This window comes from Onychomys torridus, chromosome 6, assembly GCF_903995425.1.
Source record: "Onychomys torridus chromosome 6, mOncTor1.1, whole genome shotgun sequence".
In the NCBI taxonomy this organism is placed as follows: Eukaryota; Metazoa; Chordata; class Mammalia; order Rodentia; family Cricetidae; genus Onychomys; species Onychomys torridus.
Genome location: NC_050448.1, coordinates 63,834,219 through 63,861,661, shown reverse-complemented (window position 1 = coordinate 63,861,661; position 27,443 = coordinate 63,834,219). Strand labels below are relative to the sequence as shown.

Below are 27,443 nucleotides of genomic sequence, written 5' to 3'. Positions count from 1 at the left end.
AAGAAAAAAATGGGTGGACTGGTCATCTCCAAGTTACTTTACTTGTCAGGTACAGATAGGGAGAGAAAACTGGAGGATAACTCTTTGGTGAACATGGGGTCACTCTTTTCTTTAAAGGATGAAGGCAGAGGGAACTTCATTCTCCTGTCTGTTGAAGTTAGCCTGTGGGGAAATTTGGCGGCTTCTTTCTCTCTCTAACCTGATTTCCTTGGTGTTCAGATAGCTAAGTTTCAGCTAAGTGATATGAAACTTTATCACAAGGGACTCCATTTTAAACTTTGTTCTGGTCTGTTGGGGACCAGACCAAAAACAGTGACCTTATAATTTTTATTTAACATTTTCAAGCTACCTTCCAACCGTTGGCCACATGTTTCATTTCTGACATTTCTTTATTTTTATGCCAGCAGGATAAAGATAACCTTCAATTTTGCCTTGGCAATTATACTATAATGTCTATTTCTCTTAACTCCAGCTGCAAACTAGGATCACCTGGGAGAGATTTTGATCACTTATGAAATACAGATGCTTGGCCCTATGTCTGAACTAGCGTACGTGGTTCAGGGTTATGTGGCATCATTTAAAAAACAAAACAAAACTCTGTAGCCATGGTAGAAACCACTTCTCTGAGGAACACTTCTTTTTGGTACATATATCCTCTTAATTCCTTTTCCCCCAAAGCCACAACATACTCCCCAAATTAAAACCTATATCTCATCAGTAAATTGCTGCAATTCTGGATACTCTTTATAACTGTTAATTAAAATATATGAGAATCTGTTGAGTCTACATACTGTTTAAAGATTTGAAGTTTGTTTGGGCTTTGTGACACATGCCTTTAATCCAAGCACTTGGGAGACAGAGGCAGGTGGATCTCTATGAGTTCACCACTAGCCTTGTATATCTAGCATGTTCCAGGTCAGCCAAGGCTACATAGTGATACTTTGTCTCAAATATATACATTCTTTGAAGTCTGGTTGTAACTTGCCAAGGCTTGAGCCATAACTTGTCTCTTTGGATATTAAAGATTGATTTTAAGGTGCAGTAACTTTACAGAGAGGAAACAATTTCTGTTGACTCTTTGTCACTCTGTTAAGCCTCCTACTGTTCCCTATTTCCTTTCAAAGATTTTGATCACATTGATTTATGAAAACACTTATTTGGGTTTACATGAGTAACCTCTTGATTTTATAGCCAAGAAATGAGTTTGTCCATCCTGAGACAAGTCAATTTGTAACCTTTAGGGGAGAGTCCCTGAAGGCATGAGTCTTGTCTATAATGATGGATTTTACTTACACAGAAGGAACTTCCATATTTAAAGACATTCCACTTAATAACAACTGTGTGTTGGGTTTGTGATTAAGTGAAAATGATCATTGCACCATGTCTGATTCTGTGGTTTCTCTTGCTCTTTGTCTGCCTTGAATATACGACACTATTTCTGTCCTATAGATGTAGCAGCTGTTAGAAATGCCATGCATGTTTGCTGGGAATTGGGTGGTAATTTTATATACAATGTCTGCTGATTGGCTTGCCCAAGGATGTTTTCTTTTATAAATTTGTCTTCCCACAAAAAAAGGGTTAGATTGGAGAATTTGCCCCAATTACTAAAGATTGATTGTGAATGTGCGATGATGTCAGCCATGTTGCTGCTATAGGCAGCTGCTCACTGTGCATTATTAGCTTGAGTACACAGTAACTATTTCACAGTAGGGTGGTGAAAAGTGCTTAAAGGAGAAAACACATTTTCAGAGAGCAGGAATTGGCCTGTAAATTAAACAACAAGCAAACAAAACAATGAAAACAGCAAAACCCAGCACAAATGTTTAATCTTGGGATGTTAGATTTGTGGATCTCTTGCTTAGAAATGACTGGGTACATTTTCAGAAATATTTGCATTTATTTTAATTAGTTGACATATCAGGTGTCTGAACTAGGATTCTAGTTTCTGGAGAGAATTTAGACTATAATACCAACACAGTTTATTTTAAAATCCCACCTAAGTGTTGCTCATCCCTGGCCTGTATGGTTGCCTGTGGAGAGAGTAGTGTGCCTTTTTCTTAAAAGGGGAAATTCTGGAAGCCCCCTCATGCGCTGTTTTCCAAATTCCTTATGTGACAAAGGTCACATGAACTGAAATGTTAATGCATATTTCATCTGTGCAGCTGGAGCACTCAGAACAGCGATGAAAAGCCCTCTACCCCTGGAGTCTTTGTGCACCATTGTGAAAGGGCTCTGCCCAGTCTAGGGCTGCCTTTTTTTCCCCCCCTGATTAGGAGACATCCTCAGGGGCAGTCCTTCTGTTTCCAGATCCCTCTGAATAGCAGAGCTTTGCTTCCCCCCCTCCCCTCTTCAGAATCCTTTCTTGTCATGGTGATAAGTGGTGGGTGGGACAGTGCTTAATGAGGACTGTGATCATGTAAAATAGCCTCTGATTAAAGAGTAGCTCAGTGGGTACATTATTCTCATGGGAGGCATATCACTGGGGTGGGGTTGAGTGAATTCTCTTTCATGTTCAGGGGGCAAATTGTGTCCGACCATCAGTTAAGACAATTATAGGTGTTCTGATTTCAAGGGAAACAGTTCCCCAAAAGTGATGTATTCCATCTGAAGAGAGAAAGGAAACTCCATTTTCAAAGCTTGGCATTAGTCTGCAGACACAACTCCTTGGGCTGTTGCAGTGACCTTGGCTTAAAAAGGACAAACTCTCATTGTGGGTATGCAAGTCACTGTGAAAGAGATGTTTTATGTATCTGATACTCATGGAAGGTTTGCTGACAAATTGTAAAGAGAAATAGTTTGTATCTGCCTTCTGATGTTGCACCAGTTTGCTAGTTGTTTGCCAATGTAAACCTTAACAGAGTTTAATTTTTGATACGAAATCTGATACTTGTGTGGGAAAGCCTACACCTTCCTGGGTTTTCCCATACTCTGTAGAGCTGCCATTAGATTATTAGTGTAAGACAGGAGGGGAGAGCCATGCTTCCTTGTGTGTGGCCACTGTTGAGATCTTAGAACTGCAGCAGGCTTCCCTGAACTCCCAGTTGTCAGTAACTGCATTGGCTTGGCAGTGATTCTTCATGCTGTGATCACGTGCCCCATCCTCTCGGTCCTGAAGAGATGGATCTTCAGCAGCAATTCTTACCTGGTAGCTTTGGGGTTTAGTCTATTCTGATCTCTGAACTGACTATGAAGCAGAGCTATTTTAGTTTCTCCAAGACCGTGTGGCTTAAAGATGAGAGCTGGTTTGACCTGGAGATGCAGTGTTTGCTGGATTTTGAATAGCATTAACACAGATTTAGTAAGAACGTGCTCCTTTAATGCTACTGTTTCTGTGAGCACTGCACGCTGGGAGTCTAAGATGATCCATTTCTGTAAGATACTGTGTGTGTGTGTGTGTGTGTGTGTGTGTGTGTGTGTGTGTGTGTGTTTGTGTGTGTGTGTGTGTGTGAGATTTCTCACATCCTCATTCTTTGTGTCATGGCTGAAGGCAATGACTCTTAGCTCCTGTGTGCTCACTCACACAGACCTTCCTCCCAGCATTTCTAGGTGAAGGAATTCATGTCAGTTCTCTTGGAGAAAACTGTCCTCTAATTAGGTAGGGTCTTTCACTCTGGAAAATGACCAAAGTCTTTCTCACATAAAGACTAATTTCTAAAAGTCTTTGCATCGGACGAGGTTTTCTGACATTGTAAGACTGACTGATTGGTAGTGGTGTGCGTGTGTGTGTGCACTCACCTTTGGGACAGATCAAAGAAGAGTTTTAACCCATAGAGTTCTTTTGCAGCTCTCAGAACCAGACGAGGTGCAGAAGAGAGCTCTTTGTGCAATGTGGCCAGGAAGCATTTAAATTAAGGTGGTCTTGAGGTGCAGAAAGACCCTGACTGGCTACACCCAGGCATTTGCTGAGACATGGTCTGATTAGTTGACTGCTCATTGTTGGACCTCAGCTGCTGTGACTGGCTGAGACTTGGCGAGTGTTAAAAAAGTGTATGCCTAAGTTAGGCTTTCAGGTTGTTTGCCTTCTAAGTTAGGCTGCAGTTTATTAAATAAGGACTCTGCCCATAGAGGCAGCCTCAGGCCAATTTAATAAGACATTTATACTAAAGCAAAGTAGTATATTATCTGCAGTTCAAATTTAACTACAAATAATATAAGAAAGACTAAAGCAAGAAAAAGGGAAGACTGAGCTTTGTAAACATAGTGGAGGGTGTTCAGTGAGTGAAGAGAGAATGGTCGTGTCATGATGATTCCTGCATCCTCGCACACTGAGGAAAGTTGAACTCCAACCAGTTTACAATGAGTTTAAAAACTTGAGAAGTTAGGCTGGGAACAGTAAGGGGAGGATTGGAGTGAGAATACAGAGCCAGGTTCATAGATGACAAGCATGTTCCTTTCGACTTGAGACAGTGAAAACAGGTACTGCAGTTAGGCTCTCTGCAGAGTACTTGGTGTGATATATTTATTTCCCCTAGAGAAAGTTTAACTGAAGCCTTATAAGACTAGATTACCTGACCGCATTTCCAGTAAAATGTAGATGCAAAAGGGAGACCAGAATCATGGCCCCTGACTGTGGTGAGATTGAATATTGTGTACCCTAATAAACTTATTTGGGGTCAGAGAACAGAACAGCCACTAGATACAGAGGCCAGAAAATGGTGGCACACACACCTTTAATCCTGTCACTTGGGAGGCAGAGATCCATCTGGAGCTCTGTGAGTTTAAAGCCACAGTGGAAACAGCCAGGCATGGTGACTCAAGCCTTTAATCCCAGGAAGTGATGGCAGAAAGCAAAGGTATGAAAGGCTTGAGGACCAGGAACTAGGCTGGTTAAGCTTTTAGGCTTTAGAGCAGCAGTTTAGCTGAGAGCCATTCAGATGAGGATACAGAGGCTTCCAGTTTGAGGAAACAGGATCGGCTGAGGAACTGGCGAGGTGAGGTAGCTGTGGCTTGTTGTGCTTCTCTGATCTTCCAGCATTCACCCCATACCTGACTGCAGGTTTGTTTTATTAATAAGACCATTTAAGATTCATGTTACACCTGACCTGTTATTCCTGAAGCCTGTCCTATCAGGACTTTGTTATACTGTAAGTTTGGATTAAATCCATGTAAAATCAAGTACTTTTCCTAAGGTGGAGCTATCTGAAAAGGACTTGATTGTGCAAAGTGGTTAGTGCAAATATTCAGCCCCACCCTGTCTCCATGTAAGAAAGTTGTGCTTTCCTCATGGGTAGAAGATAAACTGGCAGATAAATGAGTCCGTCTTGTGACATGTCCAGAATGGGGTTCCCATGTCAGCCTTTTCACTTCTCAATGCACGTCCACTAACTCTCCTTCAGAGCCATCGTGTATTTGTATTTGTTCTTTTCGGCATTTGTTCTTTGCCTCTGGACACTAGTAGATGTTCAGCAGAGTCTTCTGTCAGTTATCTGTCCTTCCATGTGCTTGGAGATCTGGCTTGATTGAAGTAATAGTCTGGAAAGAACAGGGAAGATGCTGCCACCATTAGTGATGGTTCCATGAGAGAGCTTGTCTCAAAAGACACTCTACACTGATCTCTAGCCTCCACACAGATGTACACACATGCATCTGAGCTCCTGCACAACATGAACACACACAAAGCCAGTTACTTTGTATTGGGACAATAGAAAAGATGCTTTAAGTCAGTTTACGAATTGTCTGGATCTCACTTATCATGGACCCGAGGAATAAAGGTTGTTAACTGATTTGAAAGACTCCTAGAGAAGAGAGCTCAAGAAGGCCTTGCTTACACAGGACCACCCAGAGGAATGTTTTCCTAGGTTCAGCCACCCATGTACTAAGAAGCCCTTAGTTTGGGGCCAAGGGTTCCAGCCACTAATGAACTGTCAGTAGACTTTGGGATTTGTCCTATGGAAGAGGTATACAGTCATGGAGGTTTCCACATGATTTCAAAGGAAACAGGCAGTGTATGTCAAAGTCGGGACCCTTACAGGCAGCCTCCAGGAGTGATGTGTGAAGCTGTAAGATTGAGCTACAGTAGAGACCTCAGGAAGTTGGAGAGGCCAGGGGTATAGACTGTCTATTGAGGAAAACCCCAGGCAACAAATGGAACCACCTCATGGGTCAGGAAGGAGGTCGGTTATGTGAGTTTCAAATGGCAAGCTTGCATCATACCATCCATACTATCACATGCCACATTGCTGGATAGGAAATTATAGGACTCCATGTTGGCCCCTGTAGGTTTCAGTCTTGATTTGGGTTCTAGCTGTCACACCTCTGCCCCACCCCATTACTCCTTATTGCAATGGCAATATTTACTCTGTCACTATATCTTGGAAGTCTGTAATTTGGTTTTGATTTTTATAGAAACTCATGGCAAAGTCCCCCAGGGGAGACTTTGGACTTTTACAGTGTTAGAACTGGAGACTCTTGTAGATGGGCTAGATGCATTTTAGATTATAATGTGGCCCTGAGCCTTTGGTGGCCAGGCTAGAATGTCATAGATTAAACATGAACTGTCCTATAGGCTTATGTATTGGGGACTGAGTGGCCACTTTGACCTGATAAGACAAATAGTGCAGTATCCAAGGTGTTCTGTCATGTTTCTTACATGCTTCCACACTTTTCCTGTCACAGGAGTGAGGAGGAGAGAAACAGATCAGGACTTCATAGTATGACACACTTGGTTTCCACTCTCTGCCCTTCATTCTTCAGAGGTAGCATAGGATGAAAGACATCAAACTCAACATTCAGACTGTGCACTTGGGGACTGTAAGAGTCTGTTTGAAGTACAATGCCCTGTCTTCAGCTCTTGTTTACTGTGGTCCAGTGTATCTGGTATCTCAGTGTCTGTGAAGTGTAATAACAGAGAAAGCCAGAAAACCTGCTCTTTCAGAATGTCCCCAGTGATGCAGTTAAGGTGACTAGAGGACTTGGGTGAACTGTGTGGCCAAGCAATGGTGAGGGACAGAACATGTTTCAAAAGCACCCCTTTTGAAGTGCTGATCCTACCCAGAAGGATGTATTTTTCTAGGAGGAAGTCTCTGCTTTGGGCAACAGAACTAAAATAGAAAAATTGAGTTTGAGCCACTTCCTTAGCAGTGAGTGCTGTGCATTGTCCTCCCGGGCAGTATGAAAATCCTTGGGCTGGGAAACTGACAGCTACAATCAGACACTTGCACTGAGTAGAGCGTCATGAATTTTAATAGGGGTGCTGCGGCTGGATGAGGTCTAGAGAGGAATGAGAGCCAAGGCAACTCGAACAAAAGGAGCAGTAGGGAGGTGTCAAAGCTTGGACTGGAGTGATACTCAAATTATTTATCCCCCGATGATTTTGATGATTTAAGAGGGAAGGACTGCCAAACTGTTGTGGAGAGTGCATGGATCTGCTATGATTATGAATCCCACTGCACTGAAGACAACAAGGTGGGTCTATCAAAGCAAGCCCCAAGAATCACAGGCACCACTGTGCTGATGAAAGTTCTTCCTTCACAGACTCTAGACAGACACTGACATGTGTGCATGCTCCCAGAGCCATGGAGTCTATCTACCATGCTGCAGGAAATCTTTGTGATACATTTTGCTTCCCCAAAGTGGTCTCCCAAGTTTGAAGAACCCAGGACAATGCTTGTCTTTGCATACCATAACTCTAATTCTTCTTAACATTGGTACCTGATAGGGCATTCACATGCTGTTATGTTTGTCAGAACACAGGGACTGCTTTGGGGGTTAATTTTTGTGCTTATATAGTTATGCTTTGTAGTAGGAGGAGACCTCAGTCTTCCCTTAAAGAGGGGAGAGAGACGTGTTACAACCCGACTTCTGTGAGTAAACCATGGAATCGTGGAGATAGCACATTAAAAAAATACATTACAAATTTTGTACATCCACTTCCTCTGCTGATGAGATGGTCTTTAACAGGAAGGTTTGATCCAAACAAAGGCCATTATCCATGAAAACACTGACCTTCCTGGTGCCATTCAGGAACTGGGAAGACAGAAAACTGTCTTCTACTGAGCAAAAGCAGGAGTTGTTTCCAAAGTAGAGGTAGAATAGATTTCTTATTGTCCAGGTTGGTTTTTCCATGGCTGGGGGGGAGTGAAACTAGTATTTCTCTGGTGTTACGCTGAGACTCCAGCGAGTCTGGGGTAGTACATTTGAGAAATGGGGACAGGGGACTGGGCTGCCCATCACTAAACCGTGAAGGGGTTTATCCTTAGTCCTTTGCTGGGGCTTATCATCATCAGCTGTTGGAGATGGAGATTAAAAATTTACAGGCTATATCCCAGACCTCATATTTGTGAAGATTTCGTCTTTTGCCTTGAAAATTAAGCATGTAATGAGTCTGTGTAGTTGCATTCCATGCGTGTTTTAGTAATTGGTTGTACCCAATATGGAAAACATGATTTCTGTAACCCATTTTGGCATCTTCATAGTTTAGCAGGGAGGAAATGGCTGTGTCTCCTCATTGGAGAAGCCTTTTCCCTCTCTAGATACATCTGCCCCGTCTCTACTCTCTTAGCATTTCCTTCCTGTCCACAGAACTCCTGACGCTGAGGTCTAAGCTGGGGCTCCATTTAGGCCAGACTGTTTTCTTTAAGTTGCTTTAAGAACTTAAAGGTTGAGATCAGTGGTTCTCAACCTGTGGGTCGAGACTCTTTGGGTGTGTGCACCATGTATCAGATATGCCACATATCAGATATTTACAATGATTCATAGCAGTAGTGAATTCACAGTCATGAAGTAGCAATAAAATAATTTTATGGTTGAGGTCACTACAGCATGAGAAACTGTATTAGAAGGTCACAGCAGTAGGAAGGTTGAGAACCACTGCTATAGATGAGCCATGGTGAAAGTGGGTACAGTTTTTTGCCAAATAACATTGACTTTTATCTGGAATCTTTTTTTTTTTTTTTTTTTTTTTTTTTTAAATTCAGAGACAGGGTTTCTCCATGTAGCTTTGGTGCCTGTCCTGGCTCTTGCTCTGTAGCCCAGGCTGGCCTCAAACTCACAGAGATCTGCCTGGCTCTGCCTCCCAAGTGCTGGGATTAAAGGTGTGTGCCACCCGTCTCCCATGGCTTTATCTGGAATCTTGACAGTGTTCAGATACTTAAAACTGTGCTGCCACACCTCTCCTTTCTGATCTTAACACACTGCCTTTCTACTTCAGTAGTTGGCTCTTCACAACCAATTCAATTTTAGTAGTGGAAGCTGCTTTCTGTGAGTCTAATCCTATGAGCTGTGAACCAGGAGCCACCCACCTGCAAAGGTGTAGTTCATTCACTCATCCGGTTTGTGTATGTGTCCTGAGTCTGTGCTAAGATGCTCTAGGTTTAACACCAGAAAGACAGACTCTGTCTCCATGTGTTGCATACTAAACCTGTCCTGTATTCTTGTGAGACATGCTGACCTGTCCAAGCCTCCATCCTTGATATACTGGCTGGCCTGATCTTCCTGCCCAGGGTCCGAGTTGCCTGTCACATAAGTATTCAAGGGCAACTTCATTGTGTCAGAGAAATAACATAGCAAAGCATCTTCCTAGAGAGAGCCTGAGAGGCATTAGGGATGTGCTGGGGCATGATGTTCTGAGTCATTCAGGTGCCAAGACGGATTGGAAAATATCCAAGAAGGAAGGAGGCTCTTCTTTTCAAGCTAAATAACAGTCTCCTTGTTGGGAAAGGAATAATCAATCCCAGCTGGAGGAAAGAGACTAAATTTCCTTTGCTTCCCATTCAAATCTAATCTTATGACATGAGTTTCTGACAGGAGTAGCATTCTTGCCCAGACTTGTGGCCCCAGGGAGGGGATGGTTATTTAAGACAGCTGGCTCCTCAGGCAAGGCATATAACTTGATGATAAATGCTTACAGACAACTTCCCTTACTTGCTGGTCCCAGTACCAGTTTAATTGACAGCCCTGGAGACTTGCAAAAAATAAGTAGATGTTTCTTTGAAAGAATATCATGTCTCTGGATGCAAGGAAAAGATAAGAAAGTCTGTATGCACACAATCCATCAGTGTTTCCCAGCATGCACAAGTCTTCAGGGAGGGATTCCTTTTATGCATTCTTCATGAAACAAGTTTGCTGTGCCTTCAGACTCTGTCTTGTGTTATGGTGCAGAATGAATCTCTTAGGATTTTGTATATTCTTCCTTTGCTTTGTCTCTTGGAAAGACCTATTTTAAAGAATTATTTAAGTCTTCTCACAGACCCCTCCACCCTGAGCTCTTTTAAGAACAATGCCAGGTTTAATTATTTAAAATTCCCCCAGAGTTAATAATACTCCTTTCTATCAGGAAACCTTGCTCTTTGGAATAAAACTTTTGTCTACATCTCTAGACCTAAATGTCAATCATTTGCTACATGTTCCTAATTGACAGTTGGAGATGAAGTCTATCGGCAAAGAAGGGATTGATTTTTTTTTTTTTTTTGCTGGCATTCTTGCTTGCATATTAGAACTTGGTCATTAAAATATATATAAACTAAAGGAAACATTCTGAGAAAACAGACATTTTTTTGAAAGGACCAAGAGACTGTGCAGGATTGGTCTTCTAAATTAAAACTAATCATGTAAATTGTAGAATGGCAATTTTGTAAAAAATAAAATAAAAACAAAAACAAACAACAACAACAACAACAACAACCTTTAGGAATGGACCAAGGGAATGCGGAAAACCTAAGAAACTAAGACGTGGTTAGGTTTCAGAATCAGCACAGTGAAGCCAGCAAGTTGCTGAGTGATGCATTCCTCATGGCATAGCTTATAGGGAATCTGTAAAAAAATGCTCAATGATGCTTTTAGAAGTCTGTGAACACACATTTTTTTTTAAAACTAGGAGGTCTACAGATGTAATTTAGAAGGAAGGACACATGCCAAATGTTTTAATACCATTTTCCTGGAGGAGATGAGGAAGGATTTGGAGTAGGGGGCGGTGGGGGAGTATCAGGCTGGAGGAAGGCAACAGAAACCATTTTTACTTCGATGTATTTCCATTTATTAAAGGAGGACCCAAAGCAGACCTGACAAAGATAATCTTACTTTGAGAGTGGAACATTATTTCTTGTCATTTTAGCCCTGAATCAATGTATACATTAGCAAAAACTATTTTTTAACTTCATTTTGAGATTCAATGTTGCATGCATAAGTAAACAGATATGACATTTGGTGGTGTTTGCATTTCAGAGTGAACCTTAATAGATAGGAAACATGACTGACTCACTTCCAATTTTGCTCTAACAACTTACGTATCTACTGTGTGTGAGGGTAGTAAGCCTTCGAGGTATGTCAAGAGCAGGTGCCTTCTAAATGGGAAGACTTAGTTGTGGTATTTGCCCCAGGAGACTTTGATTGTGGTATTTGTTCCAGCCATCACCAGCTTCACTTTTTAAAGTGTGGCCATGAATAATTTGAGTGAGTGGTGTGCTTTCCTTCTGAGAGCGGCACTTTCATCCGCTAAGACTGTACCAGGGATATTTTTTCTCACTGCTTTTCTTACAGGGTTTATACTGGTTTGAAAATGAAATTTCTGGCATTTTGTCCTGTGAAAATAAATATAGCTGCAGAAACCAAAACCTTGTATTTTCTAGAGCATAGTATTTTCCTGCTTGCTTTGGACTCGGCTCTAACCTGTCCTTCTGGTTGGATTATAACTGAAAAATCAGAAGAAAGCAGAGGGAAATTTGTCTCTAGGCAATATGAAATTTGGGTACTAGAGCCTCCCAAAGCCACCAGCCCTCACTCATTTTTCTTTAAAAATCTTTAGGACACTTTTATGTACATGAATGTATGTACATACATACATTACATGTGTGGGTGTACGTGTGCCATGGTGCATCTGTACAGGTCAGGCAACACTTTTTGGTTGTCAATTATCTCCAAGAATCTGGGTCAGAGGAATCTGAGGTTGTCAGTCTCTGTGACAGACCCCTGTAACCTATGGGATCATCTGACCAGCCCTCAGTTTACTCTCAAGATCCTCTTACATCCCAAATTTTGAAATGTCTCCCTAATAAGCTTGAAAAATACAAACTACACCAAATCAGAAATGGGTAGAGGAGCTGCTCAAAAGGGAAGTTCGTTGCTAGAATTGTTAGGGCCAAAGCCAAGGCCCAGGTGGTCCTAACAAGCTGGGTACAGTTACCTGTCCTCAGTGCACCAACTAAGGAGACAAGTTAGTGAAAAGAGAGACGTATTCAAAGTGGCCACATTGGGAAGCATGACAAATAGTGGCCTAGTGACCTTCAAGACCACTGCCAGGGTCCCGACTTGAGATTTGGGTTTAAATATTGGGCTGGTGGTATGCATAACCAAGCAACTCTGTTCAACACGAGGTTCTCCCATCATGGATCCATCATGGTCTCAGCTCCAGACTCTCCACAGGGTGGTTTGACACATTATCAGAACTAGGTGCAATCTCTTCCTGGAAGACACTGGGCTGCAACCTTTTCTCAGCATGAGACTCCTGGGGGAAATCTTGGTTTCCTGTAGCTTTTCTTGTAGAATTTATACTGGTTTGAAAATGAAAATTTGGGGTAAGGGGAGCAGGTGCTGTGAAAATAGATACAGCCTCAGAACCCCACATATTTTCTGTAGTACAGAGGTTCTCTCTGTTCCTGTTGAATCCACAGTTTGATGTGTGAAGGGAAGGGCACAAGCGTTTTTTTCTCGCTTTTCCTGTGCTTCTACAAAATTAATTTACTTACTCTTAAGAATTCTGGTATATTCAGCTGAAGCAGGACCAAGCCCCTCCCCACTGCATCAAGGCTGAGCTGAGCAAGGCATCCCACCATAGGTAATGGGCTCCAAAAAGCCAGTCATGTACCAGGGATAGACCTTGATCCCATTGTCAGGGCCCCTCAAACAGACCAAGCTACACACAACTGTCTCCCATATGCAGATGGCCTAGTCTGCTCCCATGCAGGCTCCGCAGCTGCCTTACCCTTTTGGAGGAGGGCATGAGGGGCATAGGGTGGGGGGAGGCTTGAGGGGAGAGTGGGAGGAGGGATGAGAGGGGGATCTGTGGTTGATTTGTAAAATGAATAAAAAAATTCTTAAGTGAAAAAATTCTGTACATGTATACAGTGAAATATAACCATATTTTCTTCCCTCCAAATTTCCCTATGTCCCTGTTGACACATTCTCCTGCCAACTTCATGGGTTTGTTTATTTTGTTTTTATGACCCACTCAATCCAGTTAGTGCTGCAAGTAAGTGCATAGATGTAGGCCATCCACCTGAGCAGGAAGTCTGCCAGTGGTCACATTCTCAACAAGGGAGAGAGAGTATCTTCCCTGCCGCCGCAGGACAGTTAAGTTGGGATGAGTTTTTGTTATGGTTATTTTTGTGACAGTAAGTGAGTTCAGAGAATAACTTAAGAAAGGAGGGCAACAATTTTATTAAAAGAGAGGGAAAAGGACATGATCTCTTTCAAAGATTATTTTGTAGAATTAAAGATAGTAACAGTATCTGTGCTGGCAGTGTTTAGGACTTTTGTTTTCCAGAATTAGTACAGGATTAATTGATCAGGTTTCCCCATATTAATGATTCTAAGGACTTCACTTCTCTGTGATCCTTAGATGATCACTGTCTGGTGACACCAGGCTAATGTCAAAGTGTGGACTGATCTGATTTCTTTGTTTCTTTCTTCCTTCCTTCCTTCCTTCCTTCCTTCCTTCCTTCCTTCCTTCCTTCCTTTCTTTTTTCCTTTCTTTCTTTCTTTCTTTCTTTCTTTCTTTCTTTCTTTCTTTCTTTCTTTCTTTCTTTTTCTCTTATTTTATTTCTTTATTCTGCATGTAGCGTTCTGCCTGCACATATCTCCGCAGGACAGAAGAGGGCACCAGATCTCATTACAGATGGTTGTGAGCCACCACGTGGTTGCTGGGAATTGAACTCAGAACCCCTGGAAGAGCAGCCAGTGCTCTTAACCTCTGAGCCATCTCTCCAACCCCCTGATCTGATTACTGTGTGCAGAGAATCAATTCCTGAAAAGTCCTGCAGATTCTGCCTTTATTTAAAATATGTAAAGGTCATATTCATTAACACATATGTATACAGTTAGTATTTCCAGTCTGGCAACAAATGGAGTCCTCTTTTAAAACCATATGATTAAACTTGTGTTTATAATTTGTTTCAAGAGAGTTAGCCAATTTGTTTGAAGATATCGATTTCAGAACTTATGCACTATTCCCTAAAGTATAAGAAGTTGGTCTGAACTTGTAATGACCTTACAACATTACTTAGAAGTTGATCCTTTAAAAAAATTCCTAGATATAAGATTACGTACTTGTCATTCACTTATTTCATAAAGGACAGAAAAACGGCCTGGTCGTTTGGGATCTCAGACAAGTATAAAAGCTGCTGACTTATTTCATAAGCTCTTTTATGTTTTCTTGGAGGTTGTAAATCACAGTTAATACTTTCTTTAGGGAAACAGTATGTGGTCCAGGGAAAAATGTGTTCCTCCTGGCTGGCTCTGTGACTTGGAGCATTTTGCTTAACTTCTTTTAGCCTTGTGAAGCTCTTTTTAGATAAAACGGGAATGTCAGTCCTTGTTAAGACTGTCCTGTTGGCTAAGAGAAAGTGAGAATGAGATTCTTTGTATATAAACGTGTCTTTCTTTCCCATGGATGTGCTGTACCTCATCTGCTGCAAATACACCATTTTTGGTTAGACAATTGTCACCTTGGGCTGTGGTCCTCACTTGCCCTTGCTGTAACACGTTTCCGTTTGTTTGTTTGTTTATTATTTGGAAATGACTGAGTCCTAGAAAGTCAAGATGCTATTACATCTCCTTGGAAACGTTTGGTTCCAGTGTCTCTCGACTCACATTAGAGGCAGGATGGCTGACTCAGTAGACTGATGTCTTTTGGATTTTGCTGTGGCTTCCTTCCTTAGGAGAAAGCCCTAGAGTACAGCAGACATCTTTTCCTGTAGGCTTTAAGCCCCTGGAGATGAGCTAGTCTAGTGGTAGCACTCAGATTATCCTGGAAGTTGCTTCTTTTTGAAGATCATTGTCTCTCCTCCTAGGAAGGAAGTATCATTTGATTTGCTAAGTGGCTTTGAAATTTGTTGGTGGAAAGAAACATTTTCTGAAAAAAGAAAAAAAGTATTTGGTCAAAGGACCCCATGATTAGTTGTAATTGGTGGGAGCAGTAAGAAAATGAAGCGCAAATCCTTTTTTGTTTTTTAACAGGCAAGGACTAAATGTAGGGATGTAGCGAACTGTCTGCAGGCGCCATAGAGAAGAAGCCTTTTACTGTAAGTGCTGTGGTCTTTGAGCTGTGATTCTGTTTCTATGGCAACCTTAGGATCTGTGTGCCTGGCTGAATGGATTTACAGGAACCTGAAAAACATTGCTATTCTAAGTGTCTTGCTGCGGAAAGTGCAGGCAGCCTTTACTGAGAACAAAGCAGGCAATGTATGCTAATTGTATTCTATGCTGAGTATAAAGAATGGGGGAGAATCCCAGCCTCTGCTTACTGACTTGCGGGGGGGGGGGGGGGGGGGGGGGAGAGAGAGAGAGAGAGAGAATTGAATTTCGGAGGACCAAATGACTTAGTCTATATTTATTTCAAATTTCACATTTGGTTCCCACTCCTTCTTCCCCCTTGTGTTGAGGATGAAATTTGTGTCTCAGACATGCTAGGGAAGTCCTCTGTCACTGAACCCCAGACTTCCCTATTCATGTTAAGCAGAACTATTCTAGTAGAATTGATTTAAAGAAAACTGTGTGTGTGTGTGTGTGTGTGTGTGTGTGTGTGTGTGTGTGTGTGCGTGTGTGAAGGTAGTTTCAGTGAATCAGTCTGCTGGCTTTGTGGCTCTCGGATACTGAGGTGGGCAGTCTAGTGCAAGTGTCTCCTTTGCTGGCAGTGGAGATAAAGAATGGTTCAGGTCACTCTCGGGCTTACCCCTAATGTCAGAACTCTCTCACTCTGAGTTGTCTTGACATAGAAAAGCTGGTTTTCTGAATATTCACAGGACAGGAAAGTCAGGTAGTAAAGTGCTGTTTGGGGGTGAAGAAGACTTTGAATGAATGTCAATGTAGTAACGGGAAAAGCCATGCGGTGATTTTAGTTTCACATAGAAATTGTTATTGGCCTTCCCTTTGATATTTTTCAAATCATTTCTAGAAGTACGGTAAAATAATTGTCTTTAAAAATGTAAGGTACTCTTGAATAGAGATGACCTGATAGCAGGACTCTGATATTGAAAGCATTTGATTTCAGTAGCTATCTCCTCCATCCCCGCCCCCACACGCAGTTAAAGTGGAAGAAAACCTATAAAAATTCTGATGTATCTCCACCATCTTGGTCTTTCCTCTATAAAATGCCTTTCTTCTACCAGCAAGGCATTTGAAGGTACTAAGATTTCCACCCTTATTTAAACTAGTGTTTCACTGAGACCCAAAGAGGTTTCCTTTTTATTCTTCCCAGGTATTGGAATATTTCTGTGAATATGTGTCTGAGGTATCTCAGCAGGCCCTCATTTACTGAAATTCCAAGCTCCTGAGTGAATCAAGTATCTGGCAGAATTGCACATGATATCTCCTTTATCCCAAGGTTGGAGCAATGGACTGGGATGGTGATGGAAGGTTTAATTCTTTAAAGAGCTTCTTTGATGCAAGATTAGCATCTAGGAAGTATTTTAAGATGTCTCGGACCAAAATTTGATCAATTAGCTCTTGCTGAGCCCCTTTCATATAGAGTTACTGGCGTCTTGGTCTAGAAACAAACGTCATAAACTAATGCTAACCTGCATACTAATGGGTTGAGGGGAATTACAGAAGGATTATGAGACAGCTGTGAGAGAGAGTGGGAACCCAGGCCATTCCAATTCTGATTCATTCTACAGAAATGTGTTGAGCAAAGTCTCCCTGGAGGTGCTGTGTGAGGTGATGGCATTGTGATGAGCAGGAGAATAATCCTGCTTACGTGGCCCTTAGTCTCCTGGGAGGTCCAGAAACGAGCCAGGCAGTTACCTAGGTGACAACACCTATGGGGGGGGGCAGTGGAATTGGAGGCCCTTGATGGCACGTAGAAGACCCATGAGACTTGAACAGAAAAAATGTGACACTTAAACTTCAGTATTGCTTTCTAACCTGTCAGAAAAGTCCACTGTTTGGGTAGCAGTCTCCTAAAATGTACAAAAGCTCTCTTTAAAAGATGAATTATTCAACTTTAGAATTTTAGAGCAAGAAAGGAGCTTAGAGAGATCAGCCTGCTTGCCCATCTGCCCCTCTCAACTCTGAGAAGGCCAAGAAACAGGGAAGTCCCAGAATGCCAGTGGGCTGGTGGGTTGGCCATCCTTGTATTGCTGTCACAGTATACTTAAAATAATGAGTTGATGAGGAGAAAAGATTTTATTGGCTCATAGTCTTAGAGATTTCAGACATGAGGGTTGGGCCTGTGGTGAGGAAGCACATCACGGCAGAAGCGCTTTACCGCAAAACCGCGGTTGGAGAAGGAAAAGGGAAGGGGTGGGCCCCACAGTCCCCTTTGAGGGCACGTCCCTTGCCCCTAGAGACTTCTCATTGGATGGCCCCACCTCCTAACGGTTCCACAGCAGCTTAGTAATCATACTCTATCATTCTATAAGCCTCAACCCCTGATGCTTTGGGGAGGCATTCAGGATCCAATGACAGCCGTTGGGTAATTGAGACACCATAGAACCTCCTGGAGTTCAGAATGTAAGCGCCTCACGAAACCTCTGTGTCTTTTTTGATAAGAAGTTGATCACGCTTGGAATTCTCACATAGCACTTTCACCAGACCTCAAGCCCCCCACGTCTGCATTCCCTCGAACACAGATGAAGTAGGGAGAGGAAAGGGAGGGACTGTGGTAAACTTTTAGGAACTAGCATTGAAACTGTGGCTGGTCCTCTTTCACCTTGACCTAATTAGTCTGTCTGCTGCAGGATAGAAGAGTGACTGGTAAGTGTGGAAATGCCCCCACTGGTGTGCTTAGGCAGGCTCCTAACTGTACCTCTTGGTTTTATGTGTCTCTGCTAGATCCTACTGATAACCTCAGTCTTGTGCCTCAGTAGTAACGTTACACGTGTCCCCTTCCCCCGCATATTTGTAGCTTTCTTTCACAAGCCACATCACTGTTCCTAAAGAGCTTCTTGGAAGAATTAATTCCTTAAATGAAAAAATTTAGAAGCAAACTAAGATCTTCTAGAAGGATATATTTTTCCTCCCACTCTTGTTAAATCAATTTTTATCCACAGTATTGATTTTTTTTTTTCTGAGAGATTTGTGACTTGTATCATACCTCAATGTGTAAGTCTCAGGTTTTTTTTTTTTTTTTAAGTGAAAATTAAAAGGAAAAAACCCCTCGGAATTCAAGTGTATGAAATAAGTTGTAAAACATGAAAGTTGTACTTGAGTGACCAAAGATGGGAGTGTGAAGGGTATATAAGGGTGCATTATGACATGTTTTTCTCTGTGTGTGTACATGTGTGTGTGCTGCTGTGTGCACCCATGTGTGTGCATGCAGAGGTCAGAAAATGTTGGGTGTCTTTCTCTTTCATTTTCTGTCTTAAGTTTTGAGGCAAGTCCTTTTACTGAGCTCAAAACTCAGTGTTTCTGGCTAGGCTTGCTGGCTAGCCAGTGAGTGTGGTTGATATATTATGCACCCTAATAAACTTATCTGGGGGTCAGAGAACAGAACAGCCATAATATTAAACATAGAGGTTAGGCAGTGGTAGCACACGCCTTTAATCCTAGCATTCTAGAGGCAGAGATCCATCTGGATCTCTGTGAGTTCAAAGCCACACTGGAGACAGTCAGGCATGGTAACAAGAGCCTTTAATCCCAGGAAGTGATGGCAGGAAGCAGAAAGTATATAAGGTGTGAAAACCAGGAACTAGCTGGTTAAGCTTTTAGGCTTTTGAGCAGCAGTTCAGCTGAGATTTATTTTGAATGAAGACTCAGAGGCTTCCAGTCTGAGGAAACAGGATCAGCTGAGGAACTGGCAAGGTGAGGTGGCTGTGGCTTGTTCTGTTTTTCTGATCCTTCAGTGTTCACCCCCAATACCTGGCTCTGGGTTTGTTTTTATTAATAAGAACTTTTAAGATTCATGCTACAGGTGAGCATCTGGTATCTACTCGTCTCTGCCTTTGAATGCTAGAGTTTACAGGTTATGTTTGGCCATGCCCAGCTCTTACATGGATACTTAAGATTTGAACTTGGGTCCTCTTTCTTGTAAAACAAGCTCTCTTAGCCATTGAGCCATCTCCCCAGTCCCAGATTTTCTGTTTCACTAAGTTAATTCTTCTTTGTGCCCCTTTATTCCCATCTTTAAGATGAAGAAATTGAGCCTCATAGAGGTTAAATATCTTGCCCAAGATTGTCCTTGTGTGTGTGTGCGTGCAGGCATGCATATATGTATATGGGTGGGTGCATGTGGTGGCAGTGGGCTCAGTGCTCAGGTGTCTTGTTCCTGGGACAGTCAGTGCTCATCTGAGTCTTCGTGGGCTTGTACCTGTGATGAGATAGCACTGAAGGAAGCAGAAACCCCTGGCCTTCCATGAATGCTGGATTTTATCCAACTTCAACTAGACCATCACCTCTGTTTCCTTTCTACGCATTCAGGTTTGCAGCTTGGACAGAATAATGAGAATCCTTGGCTTAGCCACCTGAGTCTGCTTTGTGAAAAATGTAAACAGAGGCCTGTGCTCTAAAGCGACAATGGTAGGAGAACAGTTCCTACACCTTCTTCCTGGACGCCAGTGCCGCCTGGTGATTGCGCGTTTGTTCTTCTTCCTTTCGGGTTTTGTAGGAACTGTTGCCCCTTTCCAGGCTTGCCTGGCCTGGCCTGTGGCATGGCTCCCAGCATTCCTGCAGGAGGAAGCCTGTCTCCCACCTGCTGTAGAACAGCCCTGTCCAGCTCCCACCTCTGAAGTCCGCTATGAAGTCCAGCAGGAAAACAGTCCAGAAGACGTTTCGTTCTTGTGTCTACTTTGTTTTATCATCTGTTCTTAACTTTCTTTCTTCCATTTCTAGGAGATCTAAGACCTTGAAATGCTAATTCTACTACAAAAGGTGGAAAGAGAGGTTTTGATTTTTCTAAAATGCCCTGCAGGCTGAAAAGCATCTTTCTGGTTTCACAGTTGAGAATTTCTCCTATGCTGGCTTTGTATTCCCCAGTGTGACTTATGTTGCCTTGCAGACCTCTCTCTCTCTCTCCCCCTCTCCCTCTCTCCATCCCCCTTCCTGCCCCTCCCCTCCCCTCTCCCTTCCTCCATCCCTCCTTCCCTCCCTTCCTCCATCCCTCCCTCCCTCCCTCCCTTCCCAGGAGCCCAGATTTCAGGCTTAAGCCTTCTTCTCTCACACCTGCCACATCTTCTCACCTGTTTCCTTCCTCACTGAGAAAACCGAAGGCTTTAGGAAACTTCTGCCCCCAGAAACTAGCAAACTTGCTAGCAAACTAGCAAGAATAAAGGAAAACTACCTACCATGCTGTTAGATGTCTACCCGCTGCCTGGCCCCTTCTCACCCTTCCCTGTGAAAGATTGACATGGTCTCATCCAAGGCCCTCACTTTCTCTGCCCACTGATTCCATTCTCTCTCATAAAACAAAACAGCCCTGTGGGTTTCTTTTTCTTTCCCATAGCCTGATTTGCCTGGCTCCTGGGTCTTTATAACAGTGTACCAGTAGTTTGCTGTTGTTTTTCTCATCTTGGAAAAACAATCTCTTGACCCTTGATCCAGACTCATTTCCCCCATGCTTACTTTGACCCACCTTTAAGTCAGAACTCTTGGGAAATGTTGTCTTACTGCCCGTCCTTCCCACCCTCCTTTAAACTCTCAGCAGTCAGAACTTTATACCATATACCAGCGTTCCCTTTGTTAAGGTCCCAATGATGTTCATTTTCTAACCTGATCTGTCACTTCCTTCTCTCTTTCTTTCATTATTATGTATGTATACAGGTGTTTTGTCTGCATGTATGTCTGTGCAGCTCATGTGTACCTGGTACCCTCAGAGGCCCTGGGAGTTAGCCATGTGGTCGGTGGGAATTGAACCCAGGGCCTCTGGAAGAGCAGCCAGTGCTTTTAACCACTGAGTCATCTGTCCAGCCCCAGAGTTCTTAGTTTTCAATCTTCATCTTATTTGGTCTGTCAGTAACTACCACTAAGGCCCCTTGAAACACTTTTTTGACTTGATTTCTTTCCTGGTTTTGGATCTTCTCCCCATCTTGGCTTATTGCTGAGCTTTGGAGGTCAGCTTTTGACTGCTTCCTTATGTGCATGGACTACTGTGTAGATGTAACCATCTAGTTAAATAAGAAACACAGAACAATTGCAGAGTTAAAAGCCACGAGGTCAGAGCAAGAGCGGAAAACCTTACCCTTCACTGCTTCTGCTCTCCTTCCTCTCCGTAAGAGAGCTACCTCTCTGTGTCCTATCTTTTTTATAGACTTTCTGTTCTGTTTTCTCATTGGTTGTAAACCCAGCCACATGACCTCCTCGTCACTGCCTGTCTGTACAGACCTCCAGGTCTTCTATGGTTGCTATTGAGATTAAAGGCGTGTGTCTGCCATGCTGGCTGTGTCCTTGAACACACAGAGATCTACCTAGCTCTGCCTCCCAAGTGCTGGGATTAAAGGTGTGCACCACCACTACCCAGCTTCTGCTCTGGCTTGCTCTGACCTCAGGGCAACTTTATTAATATACAAATTAAATCACATTTCAATACAAATAAACTATCAAGAGTTTAGAGGTTGATACCATCCACACTGGTGAATCCAGCTTTCACCCTTGCACCTTGACCTCCTGAAGTTTAGGTTTGTAGATACCCACTCTCTGCTTGGCACCTCTGCTTGACTGTTGAACAGGCATTCACAGTTAGCGTTGCAGATCTGAGTTGTGGATCATCTGCCTGCCCCCGAACTCATTGTGAACTTTTCACTGTCAGTCAGAGCTAATGGAAGTGAGGTCATTTCTGTTCCACAAGTCAGAAGCCTGGACTTTTCTTCTTCTCTCCTTTCCTGTGTCCAGTGTGGCCCTTCCTTTCTACCTCACTCCTGACCCCTTTGAATAGACTGTCTTCATCTCTGGCTCTGGCAATAGTCTTCAGCTCACCATGCTTAATACGTATCCTTTTGCAATCTTTGTTTCCTGATTGATACATGGTTACATTTTACATAAAGCTCATCCAGAGAAGCCATTCTTGCCTGGTACTCAGCCCCCATGGGAATAGTCTCACACCGTGCTCCAGTAATCAGAAAACCTGTTAAACACCCAACAGTGAATGCCTAGTCTCTACTGAGCCCTCTGGGATAATGGATAGGACCCACCTTTGGTCACTTGCAGACCGTGGCACTAAAGGTTGGTCAGAAAAGCCTCTGAGGGGCTGGAGAGATGGCTAGGTGGTTAAGCATGGTTATTGCTCTTATTCCCAGCACCCACACGGCAGCTCACAACTGTCTGTAACTCCAGTTGCAGGGGATATAACTCCCTCTTCTGGCCTGTGTGGACACCAGGCATGCATGCGATACACAGACATATATGCAGGCAAAATACCCATACATATAAAATAAAAAGAAAACAAAATTAAAAAAAAATATCTGGGCTCTATAGAACCAAAGACATCAGGCAGAGTGTGGGAGCCAGGTAATGGGGGCAGAGGCCATCTGGAGTGACTGCTAATGAACCGTCTGGCTGTGGTGACAGCTGTACAATTCTGAGTGTATTCAGTGGTGCCAACTTGTGTGCTTGAATAGGTGATTGTATAGTGTATGTGCTGGTTATATTCACCACGGTGACACAAGCCAGAGTCATCTGAGAAGAGGGAGCCTTAGAAAATGCCTCTGTAAGATTGGCCCGTGGGCAAACCTGTGGAACATCTTCTTGATTAATGAGTGGTATGGCAGGGGCCTGACCCACTGTGGCCATTGCTGCCCCTGAGCTGGTGATCCTGGATTGTATAAGACAGCCGACTGAGCTAGCCAGGAAGCAGCACTCCTCCGTGGTTCTGCTTCAGTTCCTGCCCTGACTTCCCTCGTGATGTATACAGACTATGTCTGTAAGATGAAACAAGCCCCTCTCTCTCCGAGTTGGTTTTGGAGAGTGTTTTTTAACAGCAATAGAAGCCTAATTAAGACAGTTTGTGACTCATATCTTAACGGAAAACCAAAACAAACCACAATTACTAGGCTGCTGGGAACACTATGTCATGGCTGAGAAGTGAACAGAGGGCATGTCAGAGACAAGGTCAAAAGGTCAGCTGAAATGACACTAGTTTGTGATGAGGGTGGGAAGTGGTGTGGTTGTCCTGGCTTAGTGATAACAGTGGCTGAGGCTAGGGGCTGTGGGGAGATTGGAGGTCAGAGAGCCAATGTCAGGACAGTGGAAGAGCCCAGGCAGGAGAACAGGTGCATGTGAACCACACGGAAGTTGAATACGTGAGAACCATGTGAGTAGTGAGAAGGACCTGCCATGGAGAGCAGAGCCAAGCCATGAGAACATGACTCCCAGGAGGAGTGTGTGGATAAAGAGACTGCATGCCATTACCACCCGAGGTGGCCAGCAGAGGCAGGGTTAGCAGGAGAAACACTGGTCTAAGCAGGTCTAAGTTAAATATAGGAGCTGGGTCTTACTTCATAATTAGAAGAAATGTATTCAAGTATCCAAGCCTACACTGACTGTCTCTGCACCACCAGCCTTCTGGTGTTGCAAAAATGTATAACATTTGTATTACTTAACTACTATTGCCCAAGTCATCCATTATATCTAGTTCACTGTATTTTCTGTGGAGACATATTTATTCTAATATACAGCTGAATGGTGACTATGGAGATACAAGGCATTACTGAGATTGCAGAGAATTTCCAAAAAGTAATTTAAAAAACCCCACATTATTATTTTGGAAATGAAGCAATTTCTGTAAGAGATATTTTTATGCAGCTCCGTCCACAGTGTAAGGAAAGTAAGGCTTGCCTATATCAAAATGCTGGAAATGACTCCGATGGTCATCAGTAGGCTGGAGATGGATGTCTTGCTCTCATGGACCAGGCTTTCTGGGATCTGAAACTTATTAGTATGGAGGGGAGAGCTTTCAGAAAACTGAAGATACGTCACTGGTGGTGGCACACACCTTTAATCCCAGCACTCGGGAGGCAGAGGCAGGGGGATTTCTGTGAGTTCGAGGCCAGCTTTTTCTACTGAGTGAGTTCCAGGACAGCCAGGGCTACACAGAGAAACCCTGTCTAAGAAAACACAAAATAACAAAAAAAACAAAAAACAAAACAAAACAAAAGAACCAAAAAACCAATCAACCAAACAACAACAAAAAGGAGAGGAGCTGGAGAGATGGCTCAGAGGTTAAGAGCACTGGGTACTCTTCCGGAGGATCCTGGTTCAATTCCCAGCACTCACATGGCAGCTCACAACTGTCTGTAATTCCAGTTCCAGGGGATGTAACACCCTCTTACAGACATACATGTAGGCAAAACCCCAAAGTACATTAAATAAATCGTAAAGAAGAATCAAAAGCCTTAGTCTCATTAGCATCATGGCCAGTCTGCCCTAGCCGTGATGATGGTGATGAGCTGGATGGATGTCAGCGTGGAGCACGTGGTATAACAGGCACTGCTCTAAGCAGTTTCTACATACTGATCCTACAAACAACCCAGAGTGCAATACTGGTGTACAGAGACCTCAGGGCCAAGGTGGGAGGTGGAGAGAACACTAAACGGAGAACCTTGGCTTTTGTCAAAGGTTTACCACCATCTGCCAAGGAGTCTTGGGAGAAAGTGTACACCTTACACGGACACCTTCATTTAACAGGTGCACTGATGTCAGCAGACACCCTTCATTCTGTTGTGCTGAGGTCAGGGGACATGGAAAAGTGTGACAGTTTCTGAACAGGGTCCACCACCGTGATGTGGGGAAGCTTGAAGTGCATTTAATTTTGCTGACTTTTACGGCACTCTGATGTTTCTAATTTCTTTTTCAGGTTACTTGTCTGCAAGACTTTTTTGGTGATGATGATGTTTTTATTGCATGTGGACCTGAAAAATATCGTTATGCCCAAGATGACTTTGTCCTGGATCATAGCGGTGAGGCAATTCACTGACCATCTTTGTAGCTCCTGAAAAGAAGGCTCAGAATTTAGTGACAAACATGTTGAGGACATGAGATGCTGGAGAAAGATGACCAAGCATGGGCGGTACTCAACTGTTCTTCCAGCTACTCAGGAGGCTGAGGCAGAAGGATCACATGATTCTAGGAGAACTCTAGGCCAGCCTTGGCAACATAGTGAGACCTTCTCTCTGAAAATATATATTGAAGGATAATTAATAAACTTTCAATGGAGTTACCTGAGATTTCTTTTTACATCAGTTTTGTGTGTAACTTTGGAAAACATACGTTGTTTATATATTTGTAAAATGAACTATCTCATGGTTGGGATGACAAGTGCCTGTTTATTGATTTTTAATCTATTAATGTAGTTTTAACTATTATTTTAATGATTTCAGAGGATAATGGTATAGTAAATGGTTATTAGGCGGCTAAAGTAACTCAAGATGATTTAGTCCAGCTCTGCATCCTTCTGACTGTCCACAACAAATGAAGTGCTAATCTGCTAAGTTGGCGGGACTAACAGTGGCAATAATGGCATGTGCATGGGCAGAACAACTCTTGCTCAATGTGTAGTAAGCTTATCAGAGCTACTTGGATCTTTGGTGTTGGTTATTGTTGATAATGGCCCTTGACAGCCTCTTATAGCTAAGGGAAAAAAAGAGCACTATTGATTTTTCTCTCTCAATTTCTAGTTACTTAACCTTCTTTAAAAATGGGAGTGTAATGGATGTTTTATAGGATTTTGTGAATGCTAAGTGAGTTAATACACATTTACAGCTAGTGATCCCTATGTGTCTTGCTATTTTTGTTACTGTTATCAGTATAGTACCATCATTACACAGTGAAGTGTTACAGTGAATGCAAATCTCAGATTGACTTCTACCGCAAATACATTTATGGGGGCACAAAAGGGCTCTTCCTTGTGTTTTAAACATCAATTGTTCAATTGTGTTGTCAACTGAAGGGCTCCAGCTTAGGCTTCTGAGGGTGTCATATATTAAAGATGCATTAAAACGACAATGACAATCAAAGGAAACAAGTTTGAAAACCCACCCCACCCCCCACCCCCAAAAACAAGAAGAAAAAAAAGGAAGGAAGGAAAGAAAGCCTGGTGTAGTGGTGATTTTAATTTTAGCACTTGGGAGGAAGACATAAGTGAGTTGGGGCCAGCATGGTTGACATAGTGAGTTCCAGGCAGCTAAGGTACATAGTAAGACCTTGTCTTTAAAACAAAACATTCAAAGTGCATAGAATTTTGCGAATCTAATCTTGGTCAAGTCACAGATCTCTGATTCTTAAACCTGGGTATAGTTCTGAAGTTCCGGGATATTGGGATCTGTTTTGGGGTATCCTGTTCATTAGAGGGGCAGTGTCTCTACAGTGTTTTAACAGTCTACACAACACACTTTTGAGACACCATGGGACATAATCTACAATGCTAATGGCTTAGCCGAAACTGGAACTGCCCCATTTATATTAGGTTTGATTAGAGCCTTTCCGATATTAACTGGGCTCCCCTGGTGAGTATTCCCTGATTTGTATACTTCACTTGCTAATTTGCCACCCTTGGGAGCTAGATTAAAACTAACTCACATTTTAATCTTTTTGCATAAATTTAAGTGTTCTGAAGTAAATGGCAGGCAATATGTTTTCTAATTTATCCCTTATAACAAGCCTATAAAGCACATTTTATTCTTAACACTAATATGTTAGGGAGAAATAGGGAGGCTTGGAACATAAGCAAGGTCTTTCTTCTAGCTAGCAAATGTCGAGCCATGACTCATCTGAAGCCTGCCTGCCTGCAAAACCCGTGATCTTAATTACTCAAATCTGAAGTGATGTTGCAGCTGTAATTTGTTCTAGTTGTCCAAATGCTGTCTTATTTGGTGGCTTATGGAAAGGTCAATGTTATTGTTTAAAGCTATTTTTCTCATTTTTGCTCTTCCATGCTTTGGAGAGATGGGTAGCTAGACAGTAAAGAGACCCTAAGTTAGAATTTCATGTCCTTTTGAAGTAAGATGATCAAGGACTTGGAGAGGACAGTAAAATTGCTGTCTGTGCAGCCTCTGAAAAAGCTGCACACAGATAAACGTGTGGTTTATCTGCGAACAATACTGTACATCCACTTAGGACAGTAGAATTCCTGTGCTAAGAACTCAGTCCAAACAACGATGTGTCACAGATGTGTAGTCTAAGTGGAGATGTAAACATGACATGTACTTTTTGGAACTGTTGCTGCATACATTGAATTTATGGAGCTCAGGGGCTGGCAGCTCACCAAGCCCAGTGTTCAATTCATAGCCCCGGAAAAATAAAGGATGGGATGGGAAAGAGATTGTTGGGTAGTAGCAATAGGGTTGGAGAGTTGCATTGGTAAGGTGTAA

General features: G+C 42.7%; 1 protein-coding gene across 7 annotated transcripts in view; it reads left to right on the top strand.

The window, feature by feature from the left end:
* Positions 1 to 27,443, top strand: part of Dclk2 (doublecortin like kinase 2) — a 130,605-nt gene that overhangs the window by 56,421 nt on the left and 46,741 nt on the right. For all 7 annotated transcript variants that reach the window (XM_036191270.1, XM_036191269.1, XM_036191268.1 and 4 more), the window contains exon 3: positions 24,932 to 25,034. In XM_036191270.1, the coding sequence (XP_036047163.1) occupies positions 24,932 to 25,034 (103 nt within the window). The remainder of the gene's footprint in view (positions 1 to 24,931; positions 25,035 to 27,443) is intronic.